This window comes from Pongo pygmaeus, chromosome 6, assembly GCF_028885625.2.
Source record: "Pongo pygmaeus isolate AG05252 chromosome 6, NHGRI_mPonPyg2-v2.0_pri, whole genome shotgun sequence".
NCBI classification, from domain to species: domain Eukaryota; kingdom Metazoa; phylum Chordata; class Mammalia; order Primates; family Hominidae; genus Pongo; species Pongo pygmaeus.
The window spans coordinates 25,826,044-25,851,149 of NC_072379.2; the positions used below are offsets into that span (position 1 = coordinate 25,826,044).

The 25,106-nt window shown below is 41.2% G+C and overlaps 1 protein-coding gene across 4 annotated transcripts in view; it reads left to right on the forward strand.

Moving 5' to 3' along the window:
• SEPTIN14 (septin 14) overlaps window positions 1-24,877 on the forward strand; it is a 79,192-nt gene extending 54,315 nt beyond the window's left edge. Inside the window, exons 8-11 of one of the 4 annotated variants that reach the window (XM_054495604.1) lie at window positions 736-904; window positions 2,601-2,733; window positions 14,223-14,391; window positions 24,199-24,877. In XM_054495604.1, coding sequence (XP_054351579.1) covers window positions 736-904; window positions 2,601-2,733; window positions 14,223-14,391; window positions 24,199-24,203 — 476 coding nt within the window. In that variant the 3' untranslated portion in view covers window positions 24,204-24,877. Of the gene's footprint in view, window positions 1-735; window positions 905-2,600; window positions 2,734-4,042; window positions 4,567-14,222; window positions 16,807-24,198 lie in introns of those variants that run through there. The other 3 variants (XM_054495603.1, XM_054495605.2, XM_054495606.1) reach the window with 3 other exon arrangements.
• The last annotated feature ends 229 nt before the right edge of the window (window positions 24,878-25,106 follow it).

The following is a 25,106-nucleotide window of genomic DNA, read 5'->3' on the forward strand; positions in this document are numbered from 1 at the left end:
TATATTTAGAAGTTGTGATATTGGGTGCATATATATTTACAATTTTTTTTTAATGAACTGACCTCTTCATCATGATATGATGACCTTCTTTATATCATTTTACAATTTTTGACTTAGTCTATCTTCTGTGATAGGAGTATAGCTTTCCATGCCTTCTCTTTTAGTTTCTAATTGCATGAAATATCTTTCCGTGTCTTCACTGTCAGTCTGTATGTATCATTAAAACAGCTATGTGAATTTGTGGATTGATTTTGAATATTGACTAATGGTGTCTCCTAAATATGATATATAAATGGAATTTCATAACTAAAGTATTTTCAATTGTAAGGCCTTTTTGCTAGCAGAATTTATTCTGATAAAATTATTTACACTAGTGATGTTATATTACATATTCTGTTAGCACTCCAAAATACCCAGAGGTAGTTTATAACATACTACACAATTGTTAATAAAAACCTATAGCATATATGCATATGAAATATTATTTCACTATTTCCTGCTTATTCTTCAGGTAATAAGTTTAAAGCAAATTTGCTAACCTATAATCTCTGCCGATGGTTGGTATGTATAGTACAACCACACTTACATGCTTAAAAGAATTATAGCTATTAATCAAATTTTTCAGTTGTGTGTTATTTTAAATGTGTTTTTTATTCATGTATTCATTCATGAACACTTACTGATTGTCAGGGATTGATATTGAATGTTGTTGATTCATTATTATTTTTTTACTAGTGGAAAATGAAAATCACTGTGACTTCGTTAAGCTCCGAGATATGCTTCTTTGTACCAATATGGAAAATCTAAAAGAAAAAACCCACACTCAGCACTATGAATGTTATAGGTACCAAAAACTGCAGAAAATGGGCTTTACAGATGTGGGCCCAGACAACCAGCCAGTTAGGTGAGTAAAAATATTGCTAGCACAACCAAATGGATAATTTAGGAGTCCCTACAAACACAAGGTATGATAATTTGGGTATGAGAATAATTATACTTCTCCCATCTTGAGCCATCCTAAAGAAAACATCCTGAATGTTAGATGTTTTTATCATCTTTCGATGAAGATAGAGATAGTTAGTAGGAACAACATAATGTGAGATCTCATTTTTATGCTGAAATATGTGTATTCAATATGTATATATGCTGAAATGTATATTGAAGAAAAACCCAGTATTTTGTTCTATTTTTTGTATTTATATGAAATGTATCTATTATATGAAAGAAAGGATAGGCCGGGCGCTGTGGCTCATGCCTGTAATCCCAGCACTTTGGGAGGCTGAGGTGGGCAGATCATCTGAGGTCAGGTATTTGAGAGCAGCCTGGCCAACATGGTAAAACCCTGTGTCTACTAAAAATACAAAAAGTAGCCAGGCGTGGTAGCACACGCCTGTATCCCAGCCACTTGAGAGGCTGAGGCAGGAGAATTGCTTGAACCCTGGAGGCGGAGATTGCAGTGAGCTGAGATTACCTTATTGCACTTCCAGCGTGGCGGACTGAGCAAGACTCCATCTTAAAAAAAAAAAAAAAGGATAAAGAAAAAGATGGAAAAATATTAGCAAAGTTTGACAAAAGACATTAAGAAGAGTTTGATGGAAGAACCAGCTGAAACGCAGTAGTGCAGCATCCTGGAAGTTAAATGAGAAAAGTTTGAGAGCAGGTGTTTGCTCTAACTTGAAGAAGAATAGAGCCGGGTGCGGTGGCTCCCGCCTGTAATCCCAGCACTTTGGGAAACCGTGACAGGCAGATTACCTGAGGTCAGGAGTTTAAGATCAGCCTGGCCAACATGGTAAAGCCCCGTCACTACTAAAAATACAAAAAAAATTAGCCGGGCATGGTGGCGGGTGCCCGTAATCCCAGTTACTCGGGAGGCTGAGGCAGGAGAATCGCTTGAACCTGGGCAGCAGAGGTTGCAGTGAGCTGAGATCGTGCCACTGCACTCCAGCCTGGGCGACAAAGCAAGACTCTGTCTCAAAAAAAAAAAGAAGAATAGGACTTGTGTTGCAAAAACATGGCACTGTAGTGTATATAATCTAGTTACATCATTCATTGTTCTTTGTAGACACCCAAAATTTAACTATCCTAAATGAATGATAATGATATTTTGAAAGACTTTTTGCTTTATTTTAGAGGATTTTTGAAAATCATCTCATACATTAGAGGTTTCCCTGAATGTTGTTGTCAAAAGATATGAAGATGTATGATATCCTGGAAAGTGGTGGGGATAAGAATTCACTCATATAAGTGTTGGAAAATTCTAATATTCTTTACATATATATACTCTCTATATACTCTGATCTTAAGTATTGTGCCTTGGTTTTTACATCTTATGATATGGAAATTTCCATTTTGTGCTGCTAAACATGAGAGAATGTTGGTAAATTTCCTTATATAGGATGTAACATACAATATATATTTTTTACATGTTTATACTAGCATTTTTTTATTTTTCATTTTTTTTTTTTATGATGGAGTCTTACTCTGTCTCCCAGGCTGGCGTGCAGTGGCGCAATTTTGATTCACTGCAACCTCCGCCTCCTGGGTTCAAGCGATTCTCCCACCTCATTTTAATATAAGACTAAGAAAACATTTATCTTTAGTTTTCAAGAAATCTTTGAAGCCAAAAGACAACAGTTCTATGATCAATGTCAGAGGGAAGAAGAAGAGTTGAAACAGAGATTTATGCAGCAAGTCAAGGAGAAAGAAGCAACATTTAAAGAAGCTGAAAAAGAGGTTAGTACTGACAGTTTGATATAATTTGTATTAATTTTTAGGTGCCCTATTAATTTGGGGGTTTTAATCTCAAGAGTTTACTTGATGTTTTTGGAGGATACTTGCTATTTTTCAAAAAGTAGCTTTTTACCACGTAGACTTGAATATAGCCTTTACAAAATTATAGTCTGTAGCGTTTTTTCTAGAGAACTTAATTTTTCCATTTAAATAACCCTTAAGATAATTTTATAAAAATTATTTATTTTATTTATAATTTAAATTTTCATGCATAAAGTTTAATTTGTGACAAACCCAAGCCATTTATTCTGAGAAGAGTCTTGTACTGTCTAATGCTATTAATGCAATAGAAAATTGTCTTCACTTTTATAAATAAGCAAATGTTGACTAATGCTGGCCTTGATTAATGAGAAAATTTTAAGTTGGTAAGTTATGTAAACTATTTATGTTATTCCATGCCATTTCTAATAAAATGGAAAAAAAAGTCTATTAATATAGTTTTAATTATTTGCCACAAATACGTTTTCGGTGAAGACATATTTTTGAAACCATAATTTCTTTCTCTCAAGTGTAGGTGGCTTTAGTTTAAGAACATTTAGTTTAATTGGTAAATTGGAACATTAACTTCCTTTTTCATAAGAACAAAATGGTAATTAGGCACTATAGGCCAGATGTCTCACTCAAAGACAGTTGAATTATAAGTAATAAAAATTCCGGCCGGGTGCTGTGGCTCACACCTATAATCCCAGCACTTTGGGAGATAGAGGCGGGCAGATCCCCTAAGGTCAGGAGTTGAAGATCAGCCTGGCCAATGTGGTGAAACCCCGTCTCAACTAAAAATATAAAAATTAGCCGGGCATGGTGGTGCATGCCTATAATTCCAGCTACTCGGGAGGCTGAGGTAGGAGAATCGCTTGAACCCAGTAGGCGGAGGTTGCAGTGAGCCGAGATGTTGCCACTGCACTCCAGCCTGGGTGAGAGTGAGACTCCGTCTCAAAAAAAAAAAAAAAACAACAAAACCATTAGCTTAGGTATAAAGGAAAAAGTTTGGATGTATACAAGGGTACGTCATGACATCTAAGGACAAGAGACATAGCTGGATCTCATGAAGTGTTTTTTTTTTTTTTTTTTAGACAGAGTCTCGCTCTGTTACCCAGGCTGGAGTGCAGTGGCGTGATCTCAGCTCACCGCAAGCTCCGCCTCCCGGGTTCACGTCATTCTCCTGCCCCTGCCTCCCTAGTAGCTGGGACTACGGGCGCTCGCCACCGTGCCCAGCTAATTTTTTTTTTTTTTTTTTTTTTTGTATTTTTAGTAGAGACGGGGTTTACACCGTGTTAGCCAGGATTATCTCGATCTCCTGACCTCGTGATCCGCCGGCCTCGGCCTCCCAAAGTGCTGGGATTACAGATGTGAGCCACCGCGCCTGGCCTCATGAAGACTTAAACCAAAACTAGGAAGTGACCAGAAACCGAAGCAACCATTTAAATTTTCTCTTTCTCTCCCACCTCACTTCCCTTAGTTATGAACCTTATTCCTGTACGTCTGCTTCTTTTTTCTTTCTTTCTGGAGATTAGTTTCTTTTCCATATCTCAACTATGTGTTCTCTTAGGGTTGATTACATGTCTTGATTATTGTCAATTAATGCTGCAATAAACATGAAAGTGTAGATATCTCTTTGACATACTGATTTTATTTCCTTTGAATATGTAACTATTAGTGGGGTTGCTGAACCATATGGTTATTCTATTTTCAGTTGTTTAATGAATACCCATATTTTTCATAATAGCTGTACTGATTTACTTTTTTATCATCGTTTTATAAAATTATTCTTGTAAACACTTGTCTTTATCTTTTTGTAAACACATCTTTCTTTCTATAAAATCATTCTTGTAAATACTTTCTTTCTGTTTTTCTGACAGATATGAGGTGCCATCTAATTGTGGTTTAAATTGGCATTTCTCTGATGATTAATGAGGTTGAATATTTTTTCATATCCCTATTTGCCTTTTATGTCTTCTTTTAAAAAATGTTCAGGTTCAGCCGGGCGCAATGGTTCTCGCCTATAATCCCAGCACTTTGGGAGGTGGAGGTAGGTGGATCATTTGAGGTGAGGAGTTAAAGACCAGCCTGACCAACATGGTGAAACCCCGTCTCTGTTAAAAATACAAAAATTAGCCAGATGTGGTGGCACACGCCTGTAGTCCCAGCTAATCGGGAGGCTGAGGCAGGAGAGTCACTTGAACCCGGGAGGTAGAGGTTACAGTGAGCCCAGATTGCACCACTGCACTCTAGCCTGGGCGACAGAGTGAGACTGCGTCTCAAAAAAAAAAAAAAAAAAAGTTCAGGTTCATTGCCCATTTTCAGAATGAGGTTGTTTTCATACTATTGAATTATTTGAGTTCTTGTATATTTGGGGCATTAACCCCTTATCAGATGTACAGTTCGCAAACATTTTCTCACATTTCATAGTTTGTTTCTTTAGTCTGTTGATTGTTTTTTTGGCTGTGCAGGAGATTTTTGGTTTGATGTAATTTTATTTGTCCATTTTTGCCTATGTTGTCTATGCTTTGGAGTTTGTATCCAAAAAATCATTGTTCAGACCCAAGTTAAGGAACTTATCCCTAATTTTTTAAAGTAGTTGTACAGCTTTAGATCTTACAGCAGTTAAGTCTTTCATCCATTTTGAGTTGAGATTTTGCATACGGTTTGAGATAAAGATCTAATTTTGTTTTTCTGCATGTGGTCACATTTATTGATTTGTGTATTTGAATCATCCTTGCATTCCAAGAATAAATTCCACTTGGCCATCTGATATTTAATGTGCGATCTAATTCAGTTTGCTCGTATTTTGTTGAGGATTTCCTAGTTGGCTCATCACAAATGTTGGCCTATAATTTTTTTTTTCTCATAGTGTCCTCTTCTGGCTGTAGTATCAGAGTAATAATGTCTTCTTTGAATGCATTTAGAAGTGTATTCTCCTGGCCAGGCGAGGTGGCTCATGCCTGTAATCCCAGCACTTTGGGAGGCCAAGGCAGGCGGATCACCTCAGGTCAGGGGTTCAAGACCAGCCTGGCCAACATGGTGAAACCCCGTCTCTACTAAAAATACAAAAATTAGCCGGGCATTACAGTAGCAGCTGTAATCCTAGCTACTCAGGAGGCTGAGGCAGGAGAATTGCTTGAACCCAGGAGGTGAAGGTTGCAGTGAGCCGAGATCGCACCACTGCACTGCACTCCAGCCTTGGAGACAGAGCAAGACTCTGTCTCATTAAAAAAAAAAAAAAAAAAAAGCATACTCCCCTCTTCCATTCTTTGGAAGACTTTGGGAAGTGTTTTTGTATTTTTCCATTTTATTTATCTATTTAAGACAAGATCTTGCTGTGTCACCCAGGCTGGAGTAAAGTGGCGCAATCTCAGCTCATTGCAATTTCCACCTTCCAGGCTCAAGTGATCCTCCCACCTCAGCTTCTCGAGTAGCTGGGACCGCAGGCATGTACCACCATGCCTGGCTATTTTTTTGTACTTTTAGTAGAGATGGGGTCTCACTATGTTGCCCAGGCTGGTCTCAAACTCCTGAGCTCAAGTGATCTGCCCGCCTCAGCCTCCTGAACTGCTGGGATTACAGGCATGAGCCACTGCACCTGGCCTATTATTTCCATTTTAAATGTTTTGTAGCCTTCCCCAGTAAAGTCACCTAGTACGACCTTTTCTTTGGTAGCATTTTTTGTTACTGATTAAATCTCCTTACCTATGAGTAGTCTTTTCAGATTTTCAGTTTCTTCATGATCCAATCTTTGTAGATTGTGTGGTTATAGGAATTTATTAACCAAGGTTATCCAATTTCTTTTTTAGGTTATCAAATTTTGTTGGCTTATAATTTTTCATAGTAGTCTCATGATCATTTGTGTTTCTTTGGTATCAGTGGTTATGTATCACTTTTCATTTCTGATTTTATTTGTTTGAGTTTTCTCTCTTTTTTTCTTAGTTTTTCTAAGGGTTGTTCATTTATTTATCTTTTAAAAAAACAGACTTAGTTCATTGATTTTTTTCTATTGTTTCTCTAGTCTATATCTTATTTATTTCTGCTGTGATTTTTACTATTTTCTTGCTTTTACTGACTTTGTGCTTGGTTTGTTTTTCTTTTCCTTTTGAGGTGTGAAATTACATTATTTGATCTATTTTTTCTTAATATAGGCATTTATTGCAATAAACTTCACTCTTAAACTGCTTTTGCTGTATCCCATAACTATTGATATGTTGTTTTTTATCTTCATTTGTGTCGAGATGTATATTTTTTAATTTTTAATTTCTATGGGTACCTAGTAGGTATACATTTTTATGGGGTAGGTTAGATATTTTGATATAGGCACACGATGTGTAATAATCACATCAAGGTAAATGGGATATCTATGCCTTCAAGCTTTTGTCCTTTGTGTTACAAGAAATCCAATGATACTCAGTTATTTTTAAAGGTACAATTAAATTATTATTGCGTATAGTCACCTTGTTGTGCTATCAAATACTGGGTCTTATTTATTCTTTCTAACTATATTTTTGTACCAATAAATGTCCTTACTTCCCCCCACCCCTACTACCCTTCTCATCCTCTGGTAATCATCATTTCATTCTCTATCTCCATGAGCTTAATTTTTTTTTTTTTGAGACAAAGTCTCGCTCTGTCACCCAGGCTGGTGTGCGGCTGTGGGATCTCAGCTCACTGCAACCTCTGCCTCCTGGGTTCAAGTGATTCTTCTGCCTCAGCCTCCCAAGTGGTTGGGATTACAGGCATGCGCCACCACACCCAGCTAATTTTTGTATTTTTAGTAGAGATGGAGTTTTACCATGTTGGCCAGGCTGGTCTCAAACTCCTGACCTCAGGTGATCCACCTGCCTCAGCCTCCTGAAGTGCTGGGATTACAGGTGTGAGCTACTGTGCCCGACTGAGTTCGATTATTTTAATTTTTAGCTCCCACAAGTAAGTGAGAACATGTGAAGTTTATCATTCTGTGCCTAGCTTATTTCACTTAACATGAGGTCCTCTAGTTCCATCCATGTTGTTGCAAGTGACAGGATGTCATTCTTTTTTATGGCTGAATAGCAGTCCACTGTGTATATGTGACATTTTTTTCATCCACTCATCTGTTGTGGACAGTTAGGTTGCTTCCAAATTTTGGCTATTATGAATAGTGCTTCAATAATAAAATCTTTCTGTTATTGATTTCTAATATTGTACTATTATGATAAAAAAGATACATAATATGATTTCAAACTTTTAAAATTTGTTAAGAGTTGTTTTGTGGCCCAATATATGATCTATGTTGGAGAATGTTCCTGTGCCCTTGAGAAGAATGTATTCTTCTACTGTTCAGTGAAATAAGCTATCTATGCCTATTCGGTCTATCGGGTCTATAGTTATTCACATCTACTCTTTCCCTACTTACTTTCTGTTTGGATGGACTATCTGGTGCTGAAAGTGGGATACAGTAGTCCCCTACTGTTCTCATATTGCTGTAAGTTTCTTCCTTCATTTCTGTTAATATTTGCTTTATATATTAGGTGCTCCAATGTTGTCATATATTTGATGATTGTTATAACCTCTTTATAAATTGATTTCTTTATTATTATATAGTGATCTTGTCTCTTATGACAACATTTGAACAAAAGTCTAATTGTCTGCAATAAGTATACCTGCCCTGTCCTCTTTTGCCTATAATTTGCATGGAATATCTTTTTCTTTTTCCTTTTTTTTTTTTTTGAGACAGAGTCTTGCTCTGTCACCTAGGCTGGAGTACAGTGGCGCGATCTCGGCTCACTGCAACCTCCACCTCCTGGACTCAAGAGATTCTCCTGCCTCAGCCTCCTGAGTAGCTGGGACTACAGGTGCCCACTACCATGCGTGGCTAATTTTTTTTTTTTTTTTGTATTTTTAGTAGAGATGGGGTTTCACTGTGTTGGCCAGATTGGTCTTTAACTCCTGACCTCAAGTGATCCGTTTGCCTCAGCCTCTCAAAGTGCTGGGATTACAGGCATGAGCCACCGCGCCCAGCCATGTTTTTCTATTCCTTCATTTTTAGTCTAAATGTGTCCCTAAGGCAAAAGTGAGTCTCTTGTAAGCCACATATTATTGAGAATTGTTTCTTTATTCATTCTGCTACTTTGTTGTCTTGTGATTAGTGGGCTTAATCTATTTACTTTTAAAGCAATTTTTATAGGTAAGGACTTACTATTATCATTTTATTAATTGTTTTCTGACTGTTTTGTAGTTTCTTTGTTCCTCTCTTTCTGTCTTCCTTTGTGATTTGTTGCCCAACACCACTCCTGGCTAATTTTTGTATTTTTAGTAGAGATGGAATTTCACCATGTTGGCCAGGCCAACTCCTGACCTCAGGTGATCTGCCCGCCCCGGCCTCCCAAAGTGCTGGGATTACAGGTGTGAGTCTCCAGGCCCAGCCTCTAGTTTTTTATTTATCTTTTGTGTATCAATTCCAAAAGTATGGAATTTTGGAATTGTGGCCACCATGATATAAAAATTGCAGGAGGTAGTTGTTTTGGAGTGAGTTTCTGCAGCAGGCCCCAACAGATCAGGCCAAACCAGTGTGAAGTCTAGTTTTTATTTTATTATGACTATGATTATTTGGTGTTAAACAGCTTTAATCTCGGTCATCGCGGCTTCTCGGCACAGTAAGAAATATCGCACATGATCAACATGTTCTATTCTGGGGAAGGGGGCAAGGGCAGGGGAATCACCTTCTTAGAAAGTACAACCCGAGTTGGAAGGGCAGGAAGGGGTGGGGAGCAAACCCTCCCGCTGCCTGTGGCAGAGTGCAGGAACCTCCACCCCCAAACTAACCTGAGTCCAGCCCCTCTGGGGAAAAAAGGGGTGCATGAGCTCCCCCCACTCTGCAGGCGCCTCCCTGTGGCCCAAGGTTCGCACCACACTCCAGCTTGCAGCCCTGGCAGGAGTTATGTTGCATAAAGTGAAAAGCTGTGAAGGTCACACGCTCCAGGTTATGTACAGGGGCTCGGAGGAGGGAGACTGCCCCTGCGGCCTCCCAGCTGTCCCCCGGCACCGGGAGGGAGCTGCAGGGGTAGGGGGTATATAAAAGAGGAGCAGGCCTCATTCCGCCCCAAACTGGAAAGGATGAAATGGCTTTACCCGGGAGGAGAACCATCCTGCCCTCCATTGCTACCCCCACATACTGTCCATGTCCTCAGTGGGTACTGTGAGTCCTGGGATCTTCTCCGGGGTGCCCCACCTGCCTGTGGTAGCTCTGTGAGGGACCCGGGGGTGGGGGGCAGGGCTGGGGAGTCCCCTTTCAGCCAGGCTGTCCAGGCCCCGACTCTGGGGCAGAAGCAGTGGCGGGGCAGCCAGGGCGGAGCCAGAGTCCCGAGCCAAATGAGGTGGGATCAGGACCCCCGCGGGGCTGGGAGTCGGGGCAGAGGCAGCTACGGTGCCAGTCGGGGGCGGTCCAGGGTGAGGAGCCTCAGCCTCGGGGGCTGCTGCGTGGGAGTGGCCGCTGCATGATCTTCTAGGCACCTCATGGATCTTCAACTGCAGGTGAAACGGATGCTGGTGGTGGGTGCCGGGCCTCCAGGAGCCGCTGCCTGGGTCCCAGAGGCTGGTGCTGGGGTAGGTGTCGCCTGAAGCTGCTGGGGCAGCGTAGGCAGCATATTCTGCACACAAACCTCGGAGGGGAAGGTGTGTGCATAGCGGACCTGGAGGGCGGCTGTGGCCTGGGGGACAGGAAGAAGCCGTGGTCCTGGAAGGGACGCATGACCAGGGCCCGCGCTGGTCCAGGGCGCGCGCAGTGAGGAGGACCGCGCCTTCTCGGACTCCATCTCCCTGAGCCAGTCCTCGGCTTCTCTACCCAAGGGGTGGGGGCCGTAGGGGGCCCGCTCTGCTGCTCTGACCAGACTCCTGGGCCTTGAACGTTCCTGGGCCCAGTGAGAAGGAGTTGGCTGCCAAAGTTGAGGATGAAGCATCCAAGTACATGAAGGAGGAGGACAGGGTGGGACCATAGCCTTTGCCAAGGATGCAGGTGGATCGGGGGGGCCCTTGGGGCTCAGGGTCCAGCAAGGGGTGGCAGCGGGTAAAGGAGGAACTGACAGGTGCAAACACCTTCCCACCAAAGCCCTTGTTGCCGTCTGGGTCCTCCCCAGAGCTGTCCGCACTCTCACTGTCGGTCACCTACTCCTTGCACTTGAGATCAATGTCAGTGGTGCTGAAGCCATCGTCAGCAATGACATCATCACCCCGTCCTCCTCATGGATGACCATGTTCTCCTCATCACTCGCTATGTCCTCACTGGCTACATACTGGGAATGAGAAGCTCAGGTGGGCAGCAGCGGGGCTGCTCACTGGCCACCAAGGCACCTCCCTCACCAGGGGCTGCAAAGGGGCCTGGAGCTCCATACTGGGTAGAAGGCTTTGGGCCACAGTCCGATGCAGCACCAGACACCGATGCAGCGCCAGACACCACCTGCCTCAGTTCCTGTAGTGCCTGATGGTCACTTCCCTGTCGTCCAGGCTGCGTACCCCACTGTGGGAGAAGGCTCGGAGCCCAGCTGAGACCCCTGACTGTGTGCAGCCTTTCTGCCCCACAGAAGCTGCTCCTTGGTATCCCAGCTCAGGAGTGTCTGGGATACAACTGCCAGAGGACACCCCAGGGGCAGTGGCAGTGCCCGTCTCTGACATGCAAGTCCTTGTACCCTCCTGCTAGCCCCTGGCTTGTGGGCTTGGCCTCTGAGCTGGACTTCTTTTGGTCCTTGTTGCAAGTGGGCCACCTTCACCTGGGAGGTCAGGTCGTGGTACTTCTGCATCTCATTGGGCCCCAGGGTGTACCACCACTCGCCCAGGATCTGGCTGACGGTCCAGTTGTCCTGGTTGGGGTGACACTGGTGGGCCCTGCCAGAGCCTGGTGCCGCTTGCTGAAGATAATGACCGCCACTCACGGGCCGCCGGATGTGGTCTTTGTCCCATTTGTTGGGGCTGCGTCCATCTTTCTAGAAGCTGAGTCCTGTTCCTTGGGCAGGGCACTCAGGGACTGGGCCTGACATCATCTGGGTGGTAGAGGCAACTGGGTGTCAGGAGACATGATGGAGAGGAAGGCATAATGATCGTCATTCTCTGTCTCACTGTCCAGCAGGGGCTCCCCTGAGGGGCCCAGGGCTCCTCCTCTGTGGTGGGAGTTGGGCCCTTACCAGGTTCCATCACCCCCAAAGTGTGTGGGGTTCCAGGCCCTGGGCTTTCAGGGCAGGTGGCTTCAGGGGGCCGCCCAAGGTCAACACTCCCTGTCCCACCTGGTGGACGCTCATGAGCAACAGCTGCCAACTCAGCAGGTTCTTTTGTCTGGTTGGAGGCCACTGAGTGACTGGCAGGTTGCTGGGCCTCACGTGGCTGCAGGGAGGGGTCAGGAAGGAGATGGAGTACCAGGGGAACACAGCCACAGAGCAAGGTTCCACGTTCCTCTACATGAACATGCAGAGGCCACGGGAGGCCTTGCTGGATGCAAGCATCAGGGGCCTGTGGGCTGAGTACATGGTCTGGGCAGGGGGTTCCTGGCAGGGGCTCACACTTCCTCGGCCCCCTCCTCAGCCAAGGTGGCTTGGGCCTGGAGAAGGGGGGTGGGAGGGGAGTAGGAGGCCAGGCCCCAAGTTTTTTGTTTGTTTGTTTTTTGTTTTTTGAGATGCAGTTTGGCTCTTGTCACCCAGGCTGGAGTGCAGTGGCTCAATCTCAGTGGCCGCCACGACACCTGGCTAATTTTTTGTATTTTTAGTAGAGATGGGGTTTCGCCATGTTGGCCAGGCTGATCTTGATCTCCTGATCTCAGGTGATCCACCCACCTCGGCCTCCCAAAATGCTGGGATTACAGGCATGAGCCACCATGCCCAGCTGCATTCTTTCATTTTTACTTGGAAAAACTCCCTTAAGCATTTCTTTTAAGGTAGACCTAGTGGTCCTGAGTTCCCTCAGCTTTGTTTGTCGAGGAAACATGTTATTTCTTCTTTCTTTCTGAAGGATAGCTTTGTCAGACATAGTATTAGTTGCTGGCAGTTTTTTCTTTCAGCACTTTGAATGTATTATTTGATTCTCTCCTGACTTGCAAAGTTTCTTCTGAGAAATCTGCTGGTAGTCTAATGAAGATTCTCTTGTCTATTCTATGTCATGCCACTTTTCTCTTGCCTCTTCAACATTTTAAAAAATCTTTGACTTTTGACTATTTGATAATATTGTGACTCGGTGAGTATCTATTTGGTTTGAACTTCTTTAGGAATCTTTAAGCTTCATGGATTTGGATGTCTAAATCTTTCCCATGATTTAGACAGTTTTCAGCCATTCTTTCTTTAAATAAGCTTTCTTCTCCTTTCTCTACTTTCCTTCTCAGACTCCCATAACCTGACAGTGGTTTGCCTAATGGTGTCTCATTGGCTTTCTTTTCTCTCTCTCTGTTTTTTTTCTTTTTTTGAGATGGAGTCTCTCTCTGTTGCCCAGGCTAGAGTGCAATGGCATGGTCTCGGCTCACTGCAACCTCCACCTCCTGGGTTCAAATGATTCTCCTGCCTCAGCCTCCCAAATAGCTTGGACTACAGGCATGTGCCACCACACCCAGCTACTTTTTGTATTTTTAGTAGAGATGGGGTTTCACTATGTTGGCCAGGCTGGTCTTGAACTCCTGACCTTGTGATCTGCCTGCCTCGGCCTACCAAAGTGCTGGGATTACAGGTGTGAGCCACCACACCTGGCCTTCTTTTCTCTTTTTTATTTTTTTTTCTTTGTCCTCTCACTGGATAATTTCAGAAGATCTATATTCAATTTTACAGATGCTCTCTCCTGTTGAAGTTTACTATTGTGTTACATTGCCCAGGCTGGTCTTGAACTCCTGGACTCAAGCGATCCTTCCACCTTGGCCTCCCAGAGTGCTGAGTTTACAAGCATGAGCCACTGCATCCAGTCAGTCCCGACACTTTGGGAAGCCGAGGTGGGAGGATCACTTGAGCTCAGGAGTTTGAGACCAGCCTGGGCAACATAGTGAGACCTTGCTTCTATATTAAAAAAAAAAAAAAAAGTCTTTGGGAGGCCAAAGTGGGAGGATCACCTGAGGTCAGGAGTTCAAGACCAGCCAGGCCAACGTGGTGAAACCCCATCTCTACTAAAAATTAGCTGGGCGTGGTGGTGCATGCCTGTAGTCCCAGCTTCTTGGGAGGCTGAGGCAGGAGAATCACTAGAACCAGGAGATGGAGGTTGCAGTGACCTGAGATTGTGCCACTGCACTCCAGCCTGGGCAGCAGAGTGAAACTCCATCTCAAAAAAGGAAAAAAGAAAGAAAAGAAAAATTCCATATCTCAGTGTTTACTCCTGAGTTTTGAGATTGTTATTAAGATCATGCTCTACTGTGATGATTTGGGTTTGTTTGATAATCAGAAAAAATCATATTCTTTTGGGTGTTCAGCCACACTGTGCTTTGGTGTCACAACTGCACATTGGTTTCACAGCTGCAGGACAAGTTCGAGCATCTTAAAATGATTCAACAGGAGGAGATAAGGAAGCTCGAGGAAGAGAAAAAACAACTGGAAGGAGAAATCATAGATTTTTATAAAATGAAAGCTGCCTCTGAAGCACTGCAGACTCAGCTGAGCACTGATACAAAGAAAGATAAACATCGTAAGAAGCAGTAGTTTCTCTTATTATTCTATCTGAGAGCCCTATCATTCTACATCACAACTTCGTGTGAGATTGTCTTTGTAGCATTTAACTCTGATTGAAGTTCTCATTTTAAAAATTGGCTTGCTTATTGTATATTTTCCCCAACTAAAGTGTGAACTCCTAGCGGGGTGTGGTGGCTCATGCCTGTAATCCCAGCACTTTGGGAGGCTGAGGCGGGTGGACCACCTGAGGTCAGGAGTTCAAAACCAGCCTGACCAAAATGATGAAACCCTGCCTCTACTAAAAATACAAAAATCAGCTGGGTGTGGTGGCCGGTACCTGTAATCCCAGCCACTTGGGAGGCTGAAGCAGGAGAATCACTTGAACCCTGGAGGTGGAGGTTGCAGTGAGCCAAGATCTCACCATTGCACGCCAGCCTGGATGACAAGAGCAAAACTCCGCCTCAAAAAAAAAAAAAAAAAAAAAAGGTGTGAAGTCCCAGAAGGCAGGTCCTGTGTCCATCTTTTCAGATTCGGTATCTTGGCACTTAGGATGTACACTAACACAAAGATGCAATCAATATTTGCCAAAATGAAAAAACAAAAGAAACATGTAGCATCATGTAAAAGGAGCTGGATAGGTGGAGAAATTTATTTACCATAGTCCTACTTTTGGATCCAGTAGTGACTTTTACATTTTATATCCAAATAGAAGCCGAAGGCTTTGTTGGGGACTCATAGGCATAAAATGTTAAGTTATACAAATCTAATTAATAGGCCTATTTTCCTTTTTAAATTCTACTACTCATAATTTCTTGACAGTTTTTATGATAAAAGGTTGGATTTTGATTAGAACTCCCATGCTTTTGTGTCAGACTTAAAACCAATATTAGAATAAAGAATTCAAAAGCTAGAGAAAGTCAGAGTACAATGAGAAGCCATGAGTTAGATTTGAATGATAATATTATGTGTTACAGATTTGGGGTATATACCAAAGTTATCAAAGTTGTAGAAAATACGGCTGGGTGTGGTGGCTCACACCTGTAATCCCAGCACTTTGGGAGGCCAAGGTGGGTGGATCACTTGCAGTCAGGAGTTTGAGAACAGCCCGGCCAACATGACGAAACCCCACCTCTACTAATAATACAAAAGTTAGCCGGGTGTGGTGTTGTGCACCTGTAGTCCCTGCTACTCGGAAAGCTGAGTCAGGAGAATTGCTTGTACCCAGGAGGCAGAGGTTGCAGTGAGCGGAGATTGTGCCACTGCACTCCAGCCTGGGTGACAGAGCGCTGAGTCACCATACCTGGTATGAGCAACCGTGCCCGGCCCACAATGACTTTTATACATATTGTTAAATCGTCTTACAGATTTTATAATTTGGGGGAAGAAAAATTTTACTAAATGGTCTTTTAATGGAAACTCTACAAGAACCAGAATCTTTGCTTTGTTCACTTACGTATCCATTCCTAGGCCTAGAACAATGTCTGATACATAGTGGCAATTATTCATTGAATAAATGGACCCAGCAGTAGTACATTAGCTATGCTGTATGCATACATTAAAAATATAGATTATTACTTTCAAAAGATAATTAATATAACTTCTTACTGCTTCTGAACATGTTTGTGAGTTATATTGCTGAGGGGCCTTTATCTTCTCATTCTTTCATCTTAATCCAATGTTATTAAAACTGAAATCACCAATATTATTCCATATTTAAAAATAACATCTGCCTTATAAAAATTATCACTCTGCTGCATTTAAGAATAGACTTTTTAGGTAATAATGGTATAATCCATAGGGTTTTTGAGGGCACAGAAGGATTCATGCTAACAGAACATTTTATTTTCTATTTTCCAAGAGCTATAAAACATATTATATGATACTATAAGGCATATTTTTACTTTTTCCATATTTTTTCTAAAAAAAAATTAGTGTTGGTTTTCCGTATAACTTTTAACTTTATAAGTAAATATTTGTCTCTTTCAGCTCCAGTTTCACGTGAAATAGAGTTTCCAGGTTTATGTAGCGCGGAAAGTTTTAATACGTCAGAGTTACTGATTTTTGCCAGTCATTTTCTCCATTATTTACTTCTTTTATCTTTAGTTGATTTTTTTTTGTAGTGACAAGTTTTGTTTCTATTCTCATTTCCTTTTGTGTATATTCTATGTAGATTTCGTTTTTGGTTACTATGAAAATTACATATAACATCCTAGAGTTATAACATTCTGATTTGAATTTATTTCCGCTTAACTTCAATCACATACCAAAATTCTACTGCTATATAGCTTTACTCTTTTTAGGTTATTGATGTAACAAATTGTATCTTTATTCATTGTACATCACCTAACAGATTTATAATTACGTTTTATGCATTTGTCTTTTAAATCCTATACAAAATAAAAAGCGGAGTTACAAACCAAAATTACAATAATACTGTTTTTATGTTTGTTTTTGTATTTACCTTTACCAGAGAACTTTATATATTCATATAACTTGCTTATTTACTTATATAATTACTGCCTAGAGTTCATTTATTTCAACCTGAAGGACTTTAACACTTCTTGTATGGCAAATTTAGAGGTAAATGGATTTTTTCAGCTTTTTAAAAAAATCTGGAAATGTCTTAATTTCTCCCTCATTTTTGAAGGACAAGCTTTCCAGCTATAGATTTCTCAATTGACAGGTTTCTTCATTATTTTAAATATATAATCCACTGCCTACTGGCCTTCCAAGTTTTCTGCTGAGTAATCAGCTGCTAATGTTAACTGGATCCCTTGTCTGTGAGAATTACTCTTCTCTCTGAACTTTTAAGATTCTCACATTGTCTTTTTTTTGTTCTTTGAGACAGAGTCCTGCTCTGTCACCCAGGCTGGAGTGCAGTGGTGTGATTTCAGCTCACTGAAATCTCCATCTCTTGGGTTCAAGTGATTCTCCCATCTCAGCCTCCCAAGTAGCTGGGGCTACAGGCATGTGCCACCATGCCCAGCTAATTTCTTTGTATTTGTAGTATAGATGGGGTTTTGCCATCTAGGCTAGTCACAAACTCCTGGCCTCAAGCAGTCTGCCCAGGACTACCATTTACCCAGCAATCTCATTACTTGGTATAGACCCAAAAGAAAATAAATCATTCTACCAAAAAGGCACATGCACTTGTATGTTTATTGCAGCACTATTCACAATAGTAAAGACATGAAGTCAACTTATATGCCCATCAGTGGTGGACTGGATAAAGAAAATGTGGTACATATACACTGTAAAATACTACACAGCCACAAAAAAGAATGAGATCATGTCTTTTGCAGCAACATGGATGCAACCAGAGGCCATAATCCTAAGAGAATTAACATAGAAACAGAAAACCAAATGCTGCATGTTCTTACTTACAAGAGGGACATATGGACGTACTTTGGGTACATATGGACATAAAGATGGGGACAGCAGACACAGGGTGCTACTAGAGGGGGTAGAGGGAAGAGAGGGGGAAGGCAAGGGCAGAAAAGCCACATATTGGGTACTATGCTCACTATCTGGGTGATGGGATCGTTCATACCCCCAACCTCAGCATCATGCGAAATACTCACATAACAAACCTGCACATGTACTCTCTGAATCTAAAATAAAAGTTGAAATTATAAAAGTATTTTAAAAAATTACACGTATATATACTTATTGGCACTCTTAAAGACTGTCGGGGCACACAACGACTCAATCACAGAAGCGACCCAACTACAAAAATGGATTGATTTAATCACATTAATTGATTTAATCGCAAAGATGTTATGATGGAAAAGTGAAGCCATCATCAGAAATTTTGAATATCTAAAATAGTATATTTAGATATTAAATTTTAAAAATATTTTGAAATAATACAAAATAAAAGCAAAACCTTTTTATTGTGCATCACAGAAAGGCGCTTTCCTCAAAAATATATATAGATCATACAAATTCATCACAAAATACACTTTTTTTGAGACAGAGTTTCGCTCTTGTTGCCCAGGTTAGAGTGCAGTGGTGTGATCTCGGCTCACTGCAACCACCCCTGGGTTCAAGCGATTTTCCTGCCTCAGCCTCCCGAGTAGCTGGGATTACAGGCACTGCCACCATGCCCAGCTAATTTTTTGTATTTTTAGTAGAGACAGGGTTTCACCATGTTGGCCAGGCTGGTTTTGAACTCCTAATCTCAGGTGATCTACCTGCCTTGGCCTCCCAAAGTGCTGGGGTTACAGGTGTGAGCCACCACACCCAGCCCAAAATACACATTTTTAACACACAAGAAGTAGAACATTAACAGCACCCCAGAATCCCCCCATACCCCTTCCCAAACATTGTCTTCTCTTTTTTTTTTTGAGATGGATTCTCGCTTTGTCACCCAGGCTGGAGAGCAGTGGCGATCTCGGCTCACTGCAAGCTCCACCTCCTGGGTTCATGCCATTCTCCTACCTCAGCCTCCTGAGTAGCTGGGACTACAGGCGCCCGCCACCACGCCCGGCTAATTTTTTATATTTTTAGTAGAGACAGGGTTTCACTGTCTTAGCCAGGCTGGTCTCGATCTCCTGACCTCGTAATCCGCCCACCTAAGTGCTGGGATTACAGGTGTGAGCCACCGCGCCCGGCCAACATTGTCTTCTCTTTCCTCCTCAAGGGAACCCCCATCCTCACTTCTAATACTGTAGATCACCTTAGCTGGGTTTGTTTTTGTTTTTGTTTTTACCTTATATAAATGGAACTATGCAGTTTGCATGCTTTTGTGTTTGGCTTCTTTTGCTCAACATTATGCTTGTGAAATTCATTTACGCTGTTATATATAGCTGTGGTTTCTTTTTTTTCATTACTATGTACTTTGGGTACATATGGACATAAAGATGGGGACAGCAGACACAGGGAAGCCAAGGTGGGAGGATCTCTCAAGCCCAAGAGTTCAAAACCAGTCTGGGCAACATAGTGAGACCCTTGTCTCTACAAGAACTAAAAATTAGCTGGGCGTGGTGGTGCACACATGTAGTCCCTGCTCTTGGAAGGCCGAGGCAGGAAGATCTTGCTTGAGCCCAAGAGGGCGAGGCTTTAATGACCCATGATCACACCACTGCACTCCAGCTTGGGTGACAGAGTGAGACCCTGTCTCAAAAAAAAAAAAAAAAGTAAATTAATAATTGCAGAAACATTTTCTATGCTCCAGGTGACTTTAAAAAATCGGCCTAATCTTGGCTGGGCATGGTGGCTCACACCTATAATCCCAGCACTTTAGGAGGCCGAGGCAGGTGGATTGTTTGAGGTTGGGATATCGAGACCAGCCTTGCCAACATGGTGAAAGCCTGTCTCTACTAAAAATACAAAAATTAGCCAGGCATGGTGGCAGGCATCTGTAATCCCAGCTACTTGGGAGGCTGAGGCATGAGAATCACTTAAACCTGAAAGGCAGAGGCTGCAATGAGCCGAGATCATGCCACTGCGCTCCAGCCTGGGCGACAGAGTGAGACTTGGTCTCAAAAACAAAAACAGAAAACAAACAAAAAAAATTAGGCCTAATTTTTATTTACAGTTTACTCTTTAGCTTTCATCAAGGCAGTTTTTGGGGTTTTTTTTTTTTTTTTTTTTGAGACGGAGTCTCTCACTGTTGCCCAGGTTGGAGTGCAGTGGTGCGATCTCGGCTTACTGCAACCTCCCGGGTTCGAGCGATTCTCCTGCCTCGGCCTCCCAAGTAGCTGGAATTACAGGCACCCACCACCATACCCAGCTAGTTTTTTGTATTTTTAGTAGAGATGGGGTGTCACTATGTTAACCAGGCTGGTCTCAAACTCCTGACCTCGTGATCCACTCGACTCTACTCCCAAAGTGCTAGGATTACACACATGAACCACCGTGCCCAGCCCATCAAAGCAGTTAACTAACATTTAGAGTAGATGGCCAGGCATGGTGGCTCAGGCCTGTAATCCCATCATCTGTTTGGGAGGCCAAGGTGGGAGGATCACTCTAGTCCAAGAGTTTGAGACCAGACTTGCTAACATAGTGAGACCCCTATATCTACCAAAAAAAAAAAAAAAAAAAACCCAACCAAACAAACAAATAGCCGGGTGTGGTGGCACAAATCTCTAGTCCTAGCTACTTGGGAGGCTAAGGCAGAACTGTTTGAGCCCAAGAGTTTGAGGCTGCAGTGAGCTATGATCGTGCCACTGCACTCCAACTGGGATGACAGAGCAAGACCCTGCCTCAAAAATAAATAAAATAAAATAGACAATAGAATCCTCTGAGCTTTTCACCCTTTCCACAGGTCATAGGTGCCTGCAAGAAATAGTGAGTGTTACAGGTAGACATTTTTCATTGCAACATAACTAGGATATCTTTTCTAACTATGTTACTATGCAGACGTAGAATGAAAAGCCGATTGGCTGGGGCTATAGCAGGAATTCAGGCATCGTGCAGATGACTCAGTTTGAAGGGCCTTTTCTTTTTTTTTTTTTTGAGGCGGAGTCTTGCTCTGTCGCCCAGGATGGAGTGTAGTGACGTGATCTCAGCTCACTGCCACCTCCACCTCCCAGGTTCAAGTGATTCTTATGCCTCAGTCTCCCAAGTAGCTTGGGAGGATATCAGCCTGGCTGATACCCTCCTCTTAAGTCTGGATTAGACCTGCTGGCTTGCTTCTTTTTTATTTTGTTATGAGACAAGGTCTTGCTTTGTTTTCCAGGCTGGAGTGCCGCTGTGCGGTAGTTCACTGCAGCCTCAACCTCCTGAGCTCAAGAGATCCTCCTGCCTCAGCCTCCCGAGTAACTGGGACCACAGGCACATGCCACAGCTCCCATTTAATTTTCTGTAGAGGCAGGGTCTCACTATGTTGCCTAGGCTGGTCTTGAACTTCTGGACTCAAGTGATCTTCTCACTTCGGCCTCCCAAAGTGCTGGGATTGCAGGCATAAGCCACTGTGCCGGCAAGAAATAAGGTTTAATTTATTGGTGCGAGCTGTCCAGTTGGCTATGCTGAGAGCTGCTGATGTGAGTGGGTTCAGGGCCAGGGTGAGAAGCCGTGATCCTTTCAAGCTTCTCTGCACCTTCACCTTCTGGAAAAGGGCAGGGTGCCCGCAGTCAGACTCCCCGCCAGCTCTTGGTGGGCCCTGACTCAACACCCTTTTGACTTGCTGTCATTGTGGTTCCTGGCATGTGGCACTAAGCACTATTTTTTTTTTGAGTCAGGGTCTCACTCTGTTGCCCAGGCTGGAGTGCAGTTGTGCAGTCTCAGCTCACTGCAGCCCTGACCTTCCAGGCTCAAGCAATCTTTCTGCCTCAGCCTCCCAAGTAGCTGGGATCACAGGTGCCCACCACCAGACCTGGTTAATTTTTGTATTATTATTATTATAATAGAGATACTGGGTATCCCTATGTTGCCCAGGCTGGTCTTGAACTCTTGGGGGTTCCTCCCACATCAGCCTCCCAAAGTACTGAAGTTACAGATGTGAGTCATCACATCTCAGACAGAGCTTTTTAAAAACCAAATTGAGATTTTATTTCAAAATTAAAACAAGATTTTAAAATGTTTAAATTAGGCTGGGCGCAGTGGCTCACGCCTGTAATCTTAGCACTTTGGGAGGCCGAGGCGAGAGGATTACCTGAGATCAGGAGTTCGAGACCAGCCTAGACAACATGGTGAAACGCTGTCTCTACTAAAAATACAAAAATTAGCCAGGCCTGGTGGCGCATACCTGTAATCTCAGCACTTTGGGAGGCCGAGACAGGCGGATCACGAGGTCAGGAGATCAAGACCATCCTGGCTAACATGGTGAAACTCTGTCTCTACTAAAAATATAAAAAAATTAGCCGAGTGTAGTGGCGGGCACCTGTAGCTACTCGGGAGGCTGAGACAGGAGAATGGTGTGAACCCGGGAGGCAGAGCTTGCAGTGAGCCGAGATCACGCCACTGCACTCCAGCCTGGGCTACAAAGCAAGACTCCATCACAAAAAAAAAAAAAAAATATATATATATATACACACACACACACACACACATATATATACACACACATATATATGTATTTCATATATATATTTCATATATATGTATTTCATATATATATTTCATATATATATTACATATATATATTTCATATATATATTACATATATATTTCATATATATATTTCATATAAATATTTCATATATATATTTCATATAAATATTTCATATATATATTTCATATAAATATTTCATATAAATATTTCATATATTTCATATATATATTTCATATATTTCATATATATATTTCATATATATATTTCATATATTTCATATATATGAAATATATATTTCATATATATATTTCATATATATATTTCATATATTTCATATATATTTCATATATATATTTCATATATTTCATATATATATTTCATATATATTTCATATATTTCATATATATATTTCATATATATATTTCATATATATATTTCATATATTTCATATATATATTTCATATATATTTCATATATTTCATATATATTTCATATATTTCATATATATATTTCATATATTTCATATTTATTTCATATATTTATTTCATATATTTATTTCATATATATATTTCATATATATTTCATATATAGATTTCGTATATATATATTTCATATATAGATTTCGTATATATATATTTCATATATATAGATTTCGTATATATATATTTCATATATATAGATTTCGTATATATATATTTCATATATATAGATTTCGTATATATATATTTCATATATATAGATTTCGTATATATATATTTCATATATATAGATTTCGTATATATATATTTCATATATATATCATATATATTTCATATATATTTCATATATATATTTCATATATATATATTTCATATATATTTCATATATATATTTCATATATATATATTTCATATATATTTCATATATATATTTCATATATATATATTTCATATATATATATTTCATATATATATATTTCATATATATGTCATATATTTATTTCATATATTTATTTCATATATTTATTTATTTCATATATATATTTCATATATTTATTTCATATATATATTTCATATATTTATTTCATATATATATTTCATATATTTATTTCATATATATATTTCATATATTTCATATATATATTTCATATATTTCACATATATATATTTCATATATATTTCATATATATATTTCATATATTTCACATATATATTTCATATATATATTTCACATATTTCATATATATTTCACATATATATCATATATATATTTCACATATATATCATATATATATTTCACATATATATCATATATATATTTCACATATATATCATATGTATTTCATATATATCATATATATATTTCATATATATTTCATATATATATTTCATATATATCATATATATATTTCACATATATTTCATATATATATTTCATGTATATATTTCACATATATATTTGATATATATATATTTCACATATATATATATTTCACATATATATATATATATTTTCCTCTCAGTCCCAGGTATTCTAACAAGCCTTGACGGCCCCCATTTTGAGATGACAGCCTGTAGCAAGGGCCTGGCGAACAGTTCTGTGTGTAGAATTGAGGTCGTTGTGGAGTAATATTTCCTCGGGCTGCATCAGCCTGTGGGTGAAAGTAAAGTTGGGTGCGGTGGCTCTCCCTGGATTCCTTGATGCTTTTAATACCCTGAGTCCTCCACCCCACTCTGAGCCACATTGACACTTGTGCACAAAGGTGCGTGGTATGTATGGCCCCAGTGCCCACAGGATCGCTTGTGAGAACTGCTCCTTCAGCCCCACCTGTGGTTTCTCCTTCTCCAGGGTGAAGTCTGGTTCCTGATGTTCATGCCATGCCCCTTCTCACCAGGGTGAACGGGCATCACTGCCTCCAAAACACCTGATGGAAACCTGTTCCTGGTGGGGCCAACTTACCTGTCCAGGATGGCTTTCTCTGAAGCCTATTCTCCCACCACAGTGGAAGTAAAGAAAATTATGAAAACTGGCTGGGCTGCTCACGCCTGTAATCCCAGCACTTTGGGAGGCCAAGGGGGGCAGATCACTCGAGGTCAGGAGTTCGAGACCAGCCTGGAGAACATGGCAAAACCCTGTCTCTACTAAAAATACAAAAAATGAACTGGGCATGGTGGTGTGTGTCTGTAATCCCAGCTACTGAGGAGGCTCAGGCGTGAGAATCACTTGAACCCGTGAGATGGAGTTTGCAGTGAGCTGAGATCGTGCAACTGCACTCCAGGCTGGGCAACAGAGCAAGACTCTGTCTTAAAAAAAAAAAAAAGGAAAGAAAAGAAAATTATGAAAACTTTCTCTTGAATATATGGGCACCTCCTGACCTGAACAGGGAGGTGGTTGAGGGGAGGTCCTGGCAGGTGGGACAGGGTATCCTGGCAGGGCAGGAGCTGGGACTTCAGCGTATTTAGTGTCTGGACTTCAATGGTGCCCTTTGTCACAAGTATCCATCTGCATCCACTGACTTATATGGGGGAACCTGGGGAAAAATCAGTGATATGGTTTGGCTGTGTCCCCACCCAAATCTCATTTTGAATTTTAGCTCCCATAATCCCCAGGTATTGTGGCAGGGACCCAGTAGGAGGTAATTGAATCATGGGAGCACGTTTTTCCCATGCTGTAGTGAATAAGTCTCATGACATCTGATGGTTTTATAAAAGGTCAGTTCCCCTGTACACGCCTTCTTGCCTGCTGCCATGTAAGAT